The 16,065-nt window shown below is 45.8% G+C and overlaps 1 protein-coding gene across 2 annotated transcripts in view; it reads right to left on the reverse strand.

Annotated features, from left to right (window-relative positions):
* Positions 1–2,113: 2,113 nt before the first annotated feature.
* PPP2R1A (protein phosphatase 2 scaffold subunit Aalpha) overlaps positions 2,114–16,065 on the reverse strand; it is a 39,866-nt gene continuing 25,914 nt past the window's right edge. The window contains exons 7-15 of one of the 2 annotated variants that reach the window (XM_025421397.3): positions 15,372–15,486; positions 15,193–15,263; positions 14,621–14,755; positions 9,351–9,524; positions 9,024–9,084; positions 8,233–8,387; positions 7,098–7,240; positions 4,276–4,367; positions 2,114–2,678 (exon numbers count right to left, since the gene is read on the reverse strand). In XM_025421397.3, the coding sequence (XP_025277182.1) occupies positions 2,659–2,678; positions 4,276–4,367; positions 7,098–7,240; positions 8,233–8,387; positions 9,024–9,084; positions 9,351–9,524; positions 14,621–14,755; positions 15,193–15,263; positions 15,372–15,486 (966 nt within the window). In that variant the 3' untranslated portion in view covers positions 2,114–2,658. Of the gene's footprint in view, positions 2,679–3,644; positions 4,120–4,275; positions 4,368–7,097; positions 7,241–8,232; positions 8,388–9,023; positions 9,085–9,350; positions 9,525–14,620; positions 14,756–15,192; positions 15,264–15,371; positions 15,487–16,065 lie in introns of those variants that run through there. The other variant, XM_025421398.3, reaches the window with a different exon arrangement.

Genomic DNA, 16,065 nt, shown 5'->3' on the forward strand with positions numbered 1-16,065 from the left:
TCTTTGTTTCAGCATGACAAAGCCAGAAACTCAAATTGTATGCAGTGTTATCATTCCCTGGATGTGCTATGTTTGGGGCTCATGCTCTGGGCCAGTAGCTGCATGGTCTTCATCCTGTACAGGCACAGGCAGAAGGTCCAACACATTCACAGAACCGATGTCTCCTCCACATCATCACCTGAATGAATCTACAGCCACCAAAACCATCCTTCTCCTGAACATCTTTGTCTACTTTAACATCCTCTCCTCCATCTTTCAAGTCATTTTGTCTCTTTTTGATAATCCCAACTGGATCTCTTGAGCACCATTTCAGTAATCAGTTTCCCAACCGTCAACCCCTTTCTGTTCATAAGCCTGACCACAAGGCATCCATGCTCTGTTTTGCCTACAGAATACAAAGGCCCTCATCTAGGAAGAAAATGTAAACAATGTTTTCACCCAATTTTTTAAAAGATTTTATTTATTCATGACACACACATACACACACACACACACACACACACACACACACACAGAGGCAGAGACAGGCAGAGGGAGAAGCAGGCTCCCTGCACGGAGCCCAATGTGGGACTCAATCCTGGATCCAGGATCACACCCTGAGCCAAAGGCAGAAGCTCAACCGCTGAGCCATCCAGGCATCCCTCACCCAATGTTCATTCATTTATTCACTCATCCCCCTTGGAATCATATGAAATAGTGACAAGAGTGGTGGTAAATACACAAACGTGCACATATCAATCTGATTATGATTACCCATCAGGCAATAATATTGGAAAATTGCATATAAGAATGTAAAATTCAGAATTTAAAATACTTATTTTTATCCTTCTAGTTGATTATCTTGCTTACATGAAATGCATTTATCTACTTCAGTTCTTATGTCCTACATGTACCTCTTGATAAAAATATCCAAATGAATGTGGTCAAATAATTTGACTTTAACAGAATTAGTCTTTCGTGTTTTTTTTTTTTTTAAGATTTATTTATTCATGAGAGACAGAGACACAAGCAGAGGGAGAAGCAGGCTCCCTGCAGAGCCCGATGTGGGACTCGATCCTGGATCCCAGGATCATGCCCTGAGCTGAAGGCAGACGTTCAACCACTGAGCCACCCAGGCATCCCAGTCTTTTGTGTTTAATAATGGGCAAATTTGGAAAGCATTTACCAACTTATTGTATGTGCGCTTCATGGTATCTGTTCTATTTTATGTTGACTTCTGTGTTAATGTAATAATCACATTACTTCTGTTTCCCAATTAAGCCTGGAGGGAAAGCTTTTCAGGTAGAGGTTCATGTCACGTACAAAAGGTTGGAGATGTTAAACCATGTGTGGATTTCCAGGAACCCTCCTTTCCCAGGGAAGAGCAGGTGACTTGAATCCTGGTTCCCAAGATGACTGCATCCTTCCCTTTACTCCCCTATCCAGGTGTCACCAAGTCCCAATCTGTCTTCTTAAGAAGCTTTTGTTTCCTTTTACCTATAACTTCCCCAACTCCACAGTATCTCCCTCCAGCTCAAAACTCCTCTCTTGCTTAGACCACATCCCCCAGATTCTCCCCCCTTCAATTCTGATAGTGTCACTCCTTTACCAAAAACCCCTGTGGCTGCTGTTCCAGGATTAAGTTTAGATCTTCAGCTTGTTCCAAATGCTCTATATACTCTGTAATCACCTCCTCTCCTTATGCTGTTGATGCCTCTACCTATCTGTGGCAGAGCTAAGAACTCATAGTTTCTCTCTGGAACATGTGTTCTTGACTGTCACACTGGCATCCCCAGTGAACCATATCTCTAGATTTTTCACATCTTACGAGGTCCCCTCCTGCACGGATTCTGGGATTAGCCATGTGACTTGGTTCATTCAGCTTGTGATGCAAGGAGAGGTTTTAAAGCACTTGTAAACCGGGACTTGTTCTCTTGGAAACTGCTTTGGAACCATCAGATAAAGAGATCCAGCCACCCTGGAGAGATGTTGTACCAGGCCTCAGCTGAGGCCTTCAACCCAGACATGGGGTTGAAGAAGTCATCTTGAAAATTTCCAGCCCCAGTAGATACCATATGGAGCAGAGGAACCTTCCAACTGAGCTGAGCCCAGACCACAGAATTATGAGGAATAATACATTTTCATTGTTTTAATCACTAAGTTTTGGGCGTGAGTTGTTAGCTAGTAAAATAAAAATGAAACATGATGGAGCATTCATTTGAATGTTCTTTCAGCAATTAGTAGTAGACTGCTGACTGAACTTGAACATTCAGCATGCTAAGAGTGACCATACTGCCCCACTTCCCAACCTCAATTCTTCACTCAATGAGTCCTTCAAATATTTATATCCTAGGGGAGTACAGTACATATGTGTTTAGGTGCAGGGTGGGGGACCAAACTTAAACCACAGGTCCTCCCTTATGAAAATAACATAAGCCAATAATGGGAGGAACAAGGTCTCCTTCACCCTTATCCCCCAGGACTCAGCTGGGCCTAACAAACAGTAGGGACTCAGTAACATGAGAGCTGGGCTGGTGAAATCACTGCCACCCAGTGCCAATTTCCCCTCCACCCTACTGAGCAGAATTTCACTCAGTATTATGTCCTTTGTGAAACCTTACACGTACCACCATCCACTAAGTCTCTTGCTCCTCTCTCCGGAGCTCTTTGGCCCCTGCATCAGTTAGAATTCGGGTGACCTGCAAGTGATGAAACCCCAAATAAACAGTCACTCAAACAGTTTAACTTTCCCAGGTAACTAATACTGGTGTAGGTTTTCACAGCATCAGGGACCCAGGCTCCTCTTATCTGGTTCTGCCACCTTGCTGGGCTTATGCTCATAAAATCACTCCCTGGCCCAAGATGGCTACTCCCACTCCACCCATCTGATCTACAGTCTGAAGTGCAGCAAGAAGGAAAAGCAGGGGGCATATGTCTCCTCCTTTAGGAACATTTCCTAGAAGCAGCACACACCACTTCTGTCCACATGATATTGGCCATGATTTAGTCAACACCACACCGAATGTCAAGAGACCTGGGAAAACGCCTTGAAACCAGGCAAACATGTGCCCAGCTACAAATCAGTGTCTTTATTAGTGAAGAAAAGGGAGAACAGATATTGAAGGACAATGGATTCCATCTTGCCAGTCCCCTTCTCATTCCGTTACACCCTGATTTTCCTGAGACTTCCTCAGGGGCAGGGACTAATCCACGGTGGGGCTCTCCAGCAAGTTACAGCTGACTCGACTGCTTCTCACATGCCATGCAGCAGTTACCCATTTTACATGTATTAACTCATTTAGTCTTTATGCTGTGATCTAGATTCTATCATTATCCCCATGCTACAAAGTACAAAACTGAGTTCAGAGGAACTTGGTAACCTACTCAAGGTCAGGAAGCCATTAACTAAAAGAACTAGGATCTGTACCCAGGCAGTCTGGCTCTGAACCACCACATGCTCAACTAATGTCTGTGAAACTAAGCTCCACCATGGAACTCTGCTGGCCAGAGACCTCATGGACCTTCTACAACATAGGCCACCTACACTTCTGGTGGTTCCCAAAGAAATTCCAAGCCAATAATTAGGTCTTTTTTAGAGAGAGTAGAGACCATGGCCTGGTGTGGCACCCCTCTTCCATGCTATTGACTAAAACCAGAGGACCAGCTATTTCTAGACCTTTATTTCTCTGTGAAAAGGGAAAACAGGAATAAAATAAAAACGGCACAGTTGACACACACATACACACAAAAACCACTGAACGGGAGGGAGAGAGAGGAAGGGAGAAAGGAGGTGGAGAAGTAGATGGGGTACAGGTCCCCATTACAGCAGCAGGAGCCAGTGACCTGGGATGCTCACATCTCTCCCCTGCGGGCAGAAGTGGCCCCTTCCTCCCAGGGTCACTGCCCTGTCCCACCTTGTGCTCCCCAAGCCTCTTAAGGAGGTGGAGAGTGAGCAGTCAGATTCCCAGGCTGGGGAGAGGAAGAACCGTGCTGAGGGAAGGCGCCTGGGGTCAGACCATGCACAGGGAGTGACAGCCAAAGGCCCCCCACCATCTCCCCGAGGAAGGGACTTGGGGGGAGGGAGGGTGGACACCAGAGGCCGGCGTTGGCTCCTCTTCCAGCATCAGGCGAGAGACAGAACTAGGGGAATAGGAACAGGCGGGAGTCAGAACCACGGCTAGCCTTCTGCCCACAAACTGCTTCTGCATATCCCCCATCCCAGGAGCTGCTATTCTCAGGCCTAAGCCCATCCTTGCATACCACCCTCCCATTGGGGTCTCCGAGTTCACGCCTTACCAGTCAGAGCCTCCTGGGCAAAGTACTTGACATCCACATCCTGGTCCTGGGTTAGCTTCTCTAGGATGGGCTTGACCTCGCTCTGCAATGTGCTGGAAGGAGAAAGGGAAGGCAAAGGGTGAGCCACGCTAGGCTGGGTGAGGGCTCCTGGGCAAGGAGGGGGCCACAGATACCGATGGCACGTGAGCCCGGAGATTAAATTACTTTGCAGGCTGAAGTCTAAAACCAGACAGAGATCTCGGGGGTCCAGAATAGGCAAAGGGAGGTCAGACAGTCTGGGAAAGTGGAATACAGAATCATAAAAACCTCAAGTCTCTGAGGCTCAGCAAATGGACATATTTATTTGACATATTTACTGAGGCCTACTCTGCATTAAGTGTGATCAGAGTGGTAAATCCAACATCTGATTCTTGCCTGTGTAGAACTTGGGCTAGGAGGAAGACACGGAGAAAGACACAGACCAAACTGACGATAATTAAGAGAGAAGTATTAAGTGCCAAAGGAGAAGTACCCAGCCTGAGAGCAGCCAAAGGGAGGTATCTACTCCTAAGTGAGGGGCCCTTGAAAATCTACCACCATTGAAAGTCAAGCGTCTGGGGAAATGAAGGCATGTCCCTCTCCAGTTAAGAGGCTGTTCCTCTGCCCCATACAACTACCATTCTTACTTCTACCACCTAGATCTGTTTTGCCTATTTTTGAACATAATATAAATGGAATCAGACTATGCTTTCTTGGGTCTGGCTTCTCGCCAAACATGATGTTGGGGAGAATATCTGTGTTGTTAAGCAGAGCAACAGTCGCACTGAACAGTCTCCCATTGTATGAACAAACCACGATTTATACCACTGTACTGTGGACAAGGACTTGGGCTGTTTTCAGTTCATGGCTAATATAAAGAAAGCTACAACAAACGACCTTTTGCTAGGAAAAAAAGCACTCATTTCTCTTGGATATATGCCCTTGTATGAGGACTCCAGTCATTCTACCAACACCAAATGTTCCTGAGGTTTTTTGTTTTTTGTTTTTAAAGTTAGCCATTCTGGGGTGTCTTTTCATTTATAATTTCCCAATGTCTGATGATGATGAGCATCCTGTCACATGTATATTGGCCATGAGATCTTTTCTTTTTTTTTAATTTTTTTAAAATTTATTTATGATAGTCACAGAGAGAGAGAGGGGCAGAGACACAGGCAGAGGGAGAAGCAGGCTCCATGAACCAGGAGCGCGATGTGGGATTTGATCCCAGGTCTCCAGGATCGCGCCCTGGGCCAAAGGCAGGCGCCAAACCGCTGCGCCACCCAGGGATCCCGGCCATGAGATCTTTTGAAAGTGCTTGTTCAAGTTGGGTTCTGCCCATCTCTTACTTGGGTGTTTGTCTTATTGATTAGCAGAAAAGTACTCTGGATGAGTTAGTCCTCTGTCACAAATATGTCTTACAAGTACATCCTCCCCATCAGTGGCACACCATTTTGCTCTCATAATGTTCTCTTTTAATGAAGTTCTTTTTACTCAAGGTGAAATCACCCTTCTCCCTGGGGAGCTATTTAACAGATCTGAGTAATTTAACAAATCCTTTCAAGTCTTCAAGATGTTGGGATGCCTGGGTGGCTCAGCAGTTGAGCATCTGCCTTTGGCTCAGGGTGTGATCCTGGGATGTGGGTGGGACAAGTCCCCCATCAGGCTCCCTGTGGGGAGCCTGCTTCTCCCTCTACCTCTCTCTGTGTGTCTCTCATGAATAAATAAATAAATCTTTTTAAAAAAATCTTGAAGATGTTGTCCTGTTTTCTTCCAGAATCTTTATTTTTGTTTTTTCTTTTTTTTTTTTCAAAAGATTTTTATTATTTATTTATTCATGAGAGACACAGAGAGAAAGGCAGAGACATAGATAGAGGAAGAAGCAGGGAGCCCGATCCCGGGACCCCAGGATCATGCCCTGGGCCAGGCAGGCGCTAAACCGCTGAATCACCCAGGCATCCCTATTTTTGTATTTTTCTGATTCCAGTCTGTTACCTCTAATTTGCTTATGCATTGAAGTGGGGTTGTTCCCTCCCACCCATAAGCATATCCAACTGACCTGGCGATCTATGAAAATACCTACATTTCCCTCCTGAACTGCAGTGGCATTTACTGTTATATACACACAGGTCTGTTTCTGGGTCCTTGATTCTGTCTCATTAGGCTAGATTATTGTGCCAATGCCTCACTTTTTAATTACTGTGGTATCATAGGTATTGATATGTGGTAGTAGTCTTCAAACGTTTTTCTTTTTAGGACCACCTTTGCTACTCCAGATCTTTTCATTTCCATGTTAATTCCAGAATCAACTTATCAAATTTTCAATAAAGAACACACTGATACTTACTGAAATTAGAGTGAATCTATACGTGAATCTGGGGAACCATCCCAATCATGAATATTAAGTAGATCTTTAATTTCTCAAAGCAATGTTTCATAGTTTTCACTAAAGATGTGGTACATCTTTTATTAAATTCCTTGGTATTTGATAGTTTTGGTGCAATAGCAAATTATACACACATATGTACAAAAATTATTTATATTTGTTAATTTCATTTTCTAACCTGTTGCTACTAGTATATAGAACTGCCACCCTCCCACTCCCTCCCACTGTGAGATAGGCCATGGGAATTCTTATTCCACATTTGAGGAAACTAAGATCTTGGGAAGATGAAGAGCTAGGCCAAGCTCACACAGCAAGCCAAGAGCCATACAGGGTCTCAAACCCCAGGCTCCAACTTCAAAAGTCAAAGATTAAGATGCCTAGAACAAGCCCTGCCCATGATGAGGGACGATCCAGGCCTCACCTGTTGTCGAGGATAGGCCCTATCTTCTGTAGGGACTTGGCCACATTGAACCGGACATTGGCGACAGGGTCCCCAGCCATACGCAGGACTGTAGGGAGCATGTGCTTGGTGGTGATGTCCTGCCCACAGACCTCAGATAGCACCTGGGGGTGGTCAGTGACAGAGATGTGATTATGCAAAGTTCATGACTAATTTCCATTTCCCCCTCCTCTCACCAGGCCACCTCAGTGATTATCAGGCCTGAGGGTGATGCTGAGCAATATGGGGAACTCTGGGCACAGGTTCACCCACCCTGGGGACAGCTGATTCTTCCAAAGCTACCATCTCCACTAATACCCTCCTAATGCCCTAATACCACTGTCTCCCTATTCTGGAAACCCCCAGCCCAGACTGTCCTGGTCTCATTTCTCCATCCTCAGAATTCCTTTTATCCTCTGGGGATGCTTGATTCCTAACCCTCGGGGATGCTTTCCTTAGCGCGATGCTCTCCAAAGTGGGATATGGGAAGAAATCAGAACACTAAGTTCTATTAATATTTTAAAATTCTATCTTTTAATTTCTAGTTATCTATATGATTTACTTAAACGGATAAAAAGGAGCCCTTGCTCCTATTAACATAACTGCTCTAAAACCTTTGCACATATAGCCAGATTAATCTTCACCACTTCGTGAGTAAGGTACTGCAATTACCAGCATGAGTGCTCTGTCCCCCTCCCATCCTGCACTTCCCTAGGATTCTAAACTAAAGCACTGAGCAGTTAAAAAGCATCCCAAGGTCCATGACTAAAACACGGCAGAGGTAGAATTAAAGAGTAGCTCTGATTGTAGAACCTGTACACATAACCAACTATCATAAACAAATATACAAATACACTTTGTGGAGGAGAGGGATGCTCGGAAGGGTATAGACAGTCACTGTTCAGCAGGCCAAGTATCCCCAGTCCTGGGTTTCTCACCATACAGGTCCCCACCCTCTGGCCTGTTGTTCCCCCAGGGAATCATCCTTGCCCCATCCAAACCTCACCATGTCTGTGCTCCTAAGCCAGATATCTTCCTAAAGACTCTTGCCATCCCTCCTCCCCTACATACTCCCAGGTCCCTGGGCACAGGCCAGAGGTCAGGCGGGGGCGCTCACATTGATGCAGAAGAGCGTAGTCATGCGGTGCAGGTAGTTGGGGTCCCCGGACATGGCCAAGACCTTAGGGATGATAGTGGCATGGGCCCACTCCTTCCCAAATTTCTCCACCAGCTTCTTCAGGTTGCTGGTGGCTGCCTCACGGATGGCATACACTGCAAAAGGGCAGGGATTCAGGAGGTAAAGGAATAAGCAGGCAGGGAGTAGCAGTCACCTAGGTACTGGGCTACAGGTGAACCAAAGGGTTTGCTGCGTGCTAAAGATAGGGTTTCTTTTTGTACAGTACCTCCCAATGACTCTAAGACACAGGTTTCACTATTGGCCTCCTTTAGAGATGGGTAAACCGCAGCTCTGAGAAGTGATTTGCTCAAGCAAATCATTCCGTAATTAGTACTTGGAATTGTTCCGATACAGACAAATGTTAACCTTAATTTTTACCTGTCACTGAAAACTGCTCATTAGCACTTCTCACAATGGCCCTGAAAGACTGAGAAGCCCCCTATTTCACAAAGGAGTGTGCTTGAGATTCCATAGCCAGGGATAGGATTCCAGCCCAGGTCATCCACCCAGTAGCCCTCGCACCCTCTCTCCACTGGACCAGGCCACCTCTATGTGATCTGCTCTGTCCCCCTCCCATCCTGCACTTCCCTAGGATTCTAAAAGCAAGGGAATAAGTCCACACAGCAGCAGATAGCCTGGGAAAGTGACTCCACACCCGTCAGCCCCAGCCAATGCCCATCCAGCCTTCCTGGAATACCAATATCCTCCTTTGTCCCACTAGAGAGACTAACCGTGATCCACAAGCCAGGCCATGCACAAGGAGTTGAGCTTCTCATCAAAGAATTCTACCCCCTGCAGGAGAAAAAAAGGTTAAGGAATCAAGTTTCCAATGATACCCTAGGGAAACACCCACCCAAACACATCGGACACTTCTCAGCTTCACCTGGGGAGCTCCTTTCCCTTCTCTTTTTCTAACTAAAGTCTACTCACCTTATAAGCCCCATTTCCCATGCCTCTTCCTCCTTCTCCTCAGATAGCCCTCACGGGCCCCAGGGACACTGTCATAGCCCTAGACACACTGCACACAATGGTGCTTGGTCCCATGCCACCTTACTCACCAGCTGTCCAGCCAGCAGGGGCATGTACTCAATGATGGCCAGCCGCACTCGCCACTTGGCGTCTTCAGCCAGTTCCACAATGGCAGGCAGCAGGGACTGGGACAGCTGCCGGATGCCAATTACCTCATTCACGCAGTCCAGGTTGGAGATAATGTTGAGCCGCACCTCTGGACACTGAGGAGACAAGGGTCTGAGAAGATGTACCTGGCCCAGAAGAGGGCTGAGAGTTGCCCCTCATCAACTCCATAAAAGTCACACTTCCTGAGGGCCTGCTACTGCCCTGCCCAGCTTCTCCTGAGCAAGTAGCATGCATGGGTTATTATGTGAGGCAGCGTTTTTAATCTCACCACAGACCACAAGACATGGGTAGTTGTTCTGAAGAACCTGCAGGAATTACTACAAAAATATGTTGCTCTGGAAAAAAGAGATGTGATAACATTCCCACTCTGCTGCAAGTCAGTTGGGATCCCATCAGCAAGGGGCAATAACTCCCTGGATATTAATCTGTGACAGGGAAGCATACATCTAGCCTTGAGGGTGGTTGAGGCCATCAAAGTGCCTGCTGGCATCTGATCCACAAGATGCTTGATGTGTGGGAGCTCATTAGTATCCGTTCTCTGATTTTTGTTCTCCCTGCTAGTCTTTGAACTCTGTTAAGGAGCACATCTCATTCATCCTTTATGTCTCCAGTAACTGGCATAGTCTCTGGCCCATAGCAGGTGCTCAATACGTTTCTGCTGAAAGAATGCACAATGGGACAAAGAAATACTTTTGAGCTGCCTGCTGACTACCAGTATTACGAGCACTGACTTACTATGTATGTATACACATATGTTACTATACATGTACTCACACATACACAGATGTACGTACCCAACCTACTTCCATAAAGTATGTGAACAACGTGTAAGAAAAAATACATAAACACAGTTAGTTCTTATTAATCAAACAGAAGCCCTACTAGATCCTTGTGTCAAATTACACATTCCTAGATGGCAGACATCACAAGGAATCCTAAATTGAACCAAGTAAGACACAATTCAGTGACTCAAGTGAACAAGTGTGCAGTACAATAAAGGGTTAACTCAGCAGGTCCAGGTTGCTCAAATGAGGCACATTCCTAACAAGGGTTGGGTCCTTGACCAGCTTCTGTGAGATCTCTAAGCCCTTGGAATATCCTGCCTGATGAGAGGTCTTTGTGGTTACCTGGGAGACTTGGGCTGTGCCAGACAGACTACGCTAACAACATGACTCACAGCAAGGATCAAGCAATTAACTTGACCTCTGGAGGGCCTTGGAGACAGAGTAACTGAGGTCAATCATACAGGCAGCTCCATTCCATGGCTATGTGACCAATCCCCAATAAAATCCCTGGAAATCAAGGCACAGTGACCTTCAACCACCTTCTGTGGTTGGCAATACTCTATAGGTGCTGTCACATGTCACCCGTGGGGGATTCAAGAAGAGTCCACAGGACTCCATGTGAGAAGACACTGGGATCCTCATGCTGAGGCTCCCCAGGGCACCTGTTCCCTTGCTGACTTTCATTTGTCCTTTGCCTGTGACTAACAGCAACCACAAGTGTAACAGCTTTTCTGAAAGGGTTTTATAGCAAACCACTGAACCTGAGCATGGTGGTGGGGACACAGATGCAGCAAAAGCAGTGAAAAGTAAGGCAACTGCTGAGAAGACAAGACGGGTTAGGCTGGCACCTCTCAAGTAAACTCCCCAGAGTCCTGCCAACAAGTGCCTCTTTCCTTTACTAAACACAGTAAGGCTCTCATTTAGGAACAGAAGGCAGACAACTTCCTGCTGGCTAGTCCAATGGCTAAAAAAGAATTCTAAGAACCCCATTTCCCCTCCCAAGATGGTATTAGTTCATTTCTTTCTAGAGCCAAGGATACTGAAAGAGGGAGGAAACATCCCAGTACTGACCACTGTGTTGGTTTCCTTTTTCTGTGACAGTTGTTTAAATCTTATAGAGTGGTTTCAGATGTTTGCAAAATACTGATTACATAAATTACATAAACTCATGTAAATAACTAAACATTAACTTTTCTTTCTTTTTTTTTTTTTTTTTTTTTAAAGAAAGAGAGTGTTGGGGGGAGTGGAGGGGCAGAAAGGAGAGAATCTTAAGCAGGCTCCACATCCTGCACAGAGCCCAATGCGAGGCTCAGAGCTTGATTTCATGACCCTGAGATCATGATGTAAGCCAAAATCAAGAGTGAGACACTTAACCAGTGGAGCTCCCAGGCGCCCCTCAGTTGCTTTTCTTAAATTAACATTGTACCTCACATTTATAAAAGCCTGAACTGTCATAATGGTTAGAGATTGTATACCTATTCTTTGTTTTCCTTAGAAAAATTTCTGGAGTGAGAACAGCTCCATCTGCCATGCCACTCTAACCCCAGTCTAGGAAAGCGAGTTAGTCTGGATGTGCATGTGTCAGAATCTACTCCAGCAGAATATAATGAAGATGATCCAAGTCAACTGGGTGGACCAAGATGTGGTCAGAGTCAGGGCTGAGAAGGGCAAGGAGAGAGTCTTTCATACTTTCCTCACTTGGTATGAAGGCGTCTGTAACACCCAATAAAGAGGGAAATTTCTTCTTTGAATATGTTGAAAATTAACTAGATTGAGGTTTCACTGAATAAAAAAACATTTGAAATGCATATAAAACCATCATGATGGCCTTTCTGTACTGTGTGGAGACCCATGTGCTGAGTCTGGCCTATTTTCAAATATGATGATGAATTAAGGGAGTTACAGCACCTATCCAGGGCTGTGAGAGCAATGTCCTGACAGTGAATGGGCCTCTTTCCTTTTTCTGAATGTTACAATTCTAAAGATGGAAAATACTACATGTATTTATGTACATGTAGTACATAAAGACTTATGACCCACATAAGTCTCACCTCTGGAGGCAAAAAGAAATGAGGACCCAACAAAACCTACTTGGGCTTGCCACAGCACAGGAGCCAAATCACGCCTCCTGCGTCAAGAGACTTACTTCCCCCCATTCCCAAGCATCAGAGAGCCCAACTAAGAAGGCCCAGTGGAGGAACTCTGAACCAGAGCTGAAGACCAATCCCTGCTGGGGCATCTGAAAAGGTCAGGTATAATTCTGAGACTGAGTGTCAGCCAGAGACCAGAGACAGGAAAAGCCTTTCTCAGATGAGGGCTTTCCCACAAACCACAACTTACTCTCAGAAAAGGAAAAAAACCACATTTCTTTGTTGAAACTATTCTGGTCATAAAAAACAAACAACAACAACATACAAGGCTCAAAAATGAACCAATAAACCAAGTGAGTGTGTACAGTGAAAGGTTAACTCAGCAGGCCTAGACTGTCCAAAACCTACCCTCCCAAAGACAGGGCTGGCCTTTGCCTCGCTCCTAGATCACCTCTGAGCCCTTGGTATGTAAGGAACAGTGTCCTTAACATAAGAGAAGAGAGGGCGCAAATACAATGATTTACCCCATTTAAAAAAACAAAACAAAAAAACTCCTGTTTAGGCATACCCAGAAAAAGGCCCTTTTTATTTGGGTAAGTTTATAAACCTTATCAAACATAAAATAAAGTTTATCTAAAACTGAAATTTTAAATATAAGCCAAGAAAACCATGATGGGTTTTTCTCTTTCCTTCTTTGCAAGGGAAACTGCCCTGGTGCTGCAGGAGAAGATCACCGTGTAGCACTTGCTAAAGGTGCAGCAGGACCAGAAACTGGCTTTGGCTCTGTTTTTGCCCATGTGGGCTCACCTTCACACTCAGGCTGAATGTGGATCTTTCCTTGATGCCAGAAAGCAAAATGCTCCCCAAAACCCTGGTGAGATGTTAAAAGGACACAGGAGCCAATTCGAGGGACTCTCACCAGCCAAGCTCTTCCCATTTAAGCAGAAGTATATACAAATTATATTTATAACAAGTTATAGCCACAGAAAACATGCCTATAAAAGTAAACGTGTGTGAAGCACTTTACTTGGGTCTTAAAATTTAAGTCATAAAAATTAATTATGGCTTAAACTTTAACAAGTGATACAAATAAATGATCAAAAGTAAGATTACTAAGGTTCTTTTTAAAAGGCGCGTTGTCTTCCACATAATAAACCCTGCTTTGTAATTCTGGGGCTGAGAGATTATCCCGTCATAGGCAGAATTTTAAAATGTGCTATTTTGGGGCAGGGCAGAGGATTCAAAGCTGACATGATTTCCAAGCACTGCGTGGGCTGGAGGTGCTGGTGGAAAGAGACTGAGGCCTTTGGCAGCATGGAAGTCACACACCAGTCAACAGTCTCACCATCTATCTGCCTGATCACCACCAGGACAAAAACCATGGAGCATGCAAACCACCCCCCGCCCCACATGGTCCTGACCACATCTCTGCAACCACACCTCCCCCACAAGTTTGGTCTCCCTGCACCTCTTCTGGCTTCCCCACTGCAATCTTTCTTTTTGACAGTAACCCCAGGGTTCCTTTCTAACACCCAGATCTGTTCCAGTCCCTCTGGCTGCCCACAGTTCAAGTCCAAACTCCCTCCCTGGCTATCACCCCACAACCTGTCTAGCCATCACCTGGCACATGCTCAGATTCCCTGTACTTTGGGCCAACTGAACTGCAAGGTGTGGTCACAGGACTGGCTCTGGCCAATGGGGAATGTAGGATGCAAAGAGATGGATGATGGGTGCTCTCTTCTGAGCCTTGCCCTTATTGAGGACTATACTTCCTGCTGTCTAATCTCTTCTGCCTGTATGCTGGCTGGGGGTGGTGAAAATCAGAGCAGCTGCCTCATACCCAAAGAGTGCAGAGGTCAGCAGGGCTAACTCCCAGTGTAGGCCCACCTAGCTGTGAACTCTTGTGAAAAAATTATCTTATGTAAGCTACTGTATTATGAGGATCTTCATTACAGCATCTTCACCTAAATCCCAAGACCTGAACATATCACAGCACCTATGTAATCATAGAATCATGGGATTGCCCAGCTGCCTCTCTCACCATTAATCTGAAGGTCTCTGAGGAGCAAAACTGTCTTAGTCTTTTCTGATATGCTTGATACCCAGAAGAACTAGCACAGAGAAAAGGCACACAAAACCATTGCCTAATAAAGTGAATGAGTGAACGCACAGCCCAGCGTGCCCACCAGTATTCAACTCATTCTAGACTTGGGTGTCAGTTAAGATTCTAGGAGATTTCTGGCCAATCTGGCAAAGTAGTTGACCTACCTGTCACCTCTGCCAACCCAGATCTCAGAGCCTTCCCAGCACCCTTACCTCATCCTTCAGCTGAGCCAGAAAGAGGGGCAGCAGGTGCTCAATGGTGTTGTCTTTGCCCAGGATGGGGGAGAGGCCCATGATGACTGAGGCCAGGGCTGACTTCACGTGTTGGTTGGCATCTGACACCAGCTCCTGGGAGGGAGAAGGAAGTGGGTGCCACAGGGTCAGAACGACCCCTGCAGCAGCAGGTGACCAAGCAGATTTCCACCTCCTAAGAGGCCTGAGCCCTTCTCCTTCACAGAGCAGGGATGATTTAGGGTACAATGGTATAAGGCAGTTTCTTACCTGTCTCACCTACTTTGAGCTCCATGAGCCCTGCTCCTGAAAGCCTCCCACCCTCATCCCAAAGCTCTTGGAACTTTTGAGGGGAACCATTCTCACCTCCAAGCTCAGCCCCAAACTTCAGATTCTGCCTGCACTCAGGGACCCCAACTGTTTCCAACCCAAGACTGCCCAGTCCTAGAAGGCTGGGGATTGTCTGCCTCTGAATGTCCACAAAGCCCAATGTCCACCCCTTCTCTTCAGCAGGCTAAAATCTCCCCTATTCCTCCTACCAATCTCCCCATTACCTTGATGCAGGGTAAGATCTGGGTCATGATCACATTCTCCCGACAGTCAGCAGAGAGATTTTCACAGAATTCTGTGGGAGGGGGAAGGGAGACAGAGGCAGGTGAGACCTGATGTCCTGGTTCTGCCTCAAACCCCTTGGAAACCCCCCATTTGCTGTGTTCTGGTTGCCAGCACCAACCTTTGACCTTGTGGGAGGCTGCGGCCCTCACCTCAGCCTCACAGTCTTTCATTAGGTTCTGGAAGGCGGGCACCAGGTCTGTCTTGGTGATCTCAGGCCCCACAGCTTTCTGGAGCTGCAGACAGAAAGCAGGGAGAGTGAGAGGGCTGGGCAGGTACTCTGGGTGAATGAGACCAGAATCAAAGTTAAAGGCACCAGAACTGGGGGTAAGAAGAACACAGCCCTTGGAATCACTGCTGAAATATACTCCTAGCACCATGGGGTGAGCTTGAGTGAGACTCCAAGCCGCTCTGAGCCCGTTTCTTCAAAAGCAAAATGAGGGCCATGACAGTACCTACTGCATAGTGGTGCTGTCTGCATTAAAAATAACAATAGGTCTCCTTACTGCTCAAGCTCTTTGGAATAGCGTTTTCTATTATCTGATCCAAAAACGTTCTAGTGATATAATGGCTCTTCCTTTTTTTTTTTGTAATTTATTAATTTTAATATTAAACATTCATTTTAATTTATATTCTTCTATATTTTTCAAATTGGTTACCAAACCACATATTACTCATGTCATATAATTAAACGCATCAAGTTTGATGGGGGAAGGCATGCCAGGGAAGGCACCTGTGTTCTGCTTCAAAGTTGGCTCCTGAAGACTTAGTAGGAAGCAGGACAGCTCATGACTAAGACGACAAGGAACAGAAAC

Source organism: Canis lupus, chromosome 1 (genome assembly GCF_003254725.2).
Source record: "Canis lupus dingo isolate Sandy chromosome 1, ASM325472v2, whole genome shotgun sequence".
In the NCBI taxonomy this organism is placed as follows: Eukaryota; Metazoa; Chordata; class Mammalia; order Carnivora; family Canidae; genus Canis; species Canis lupus.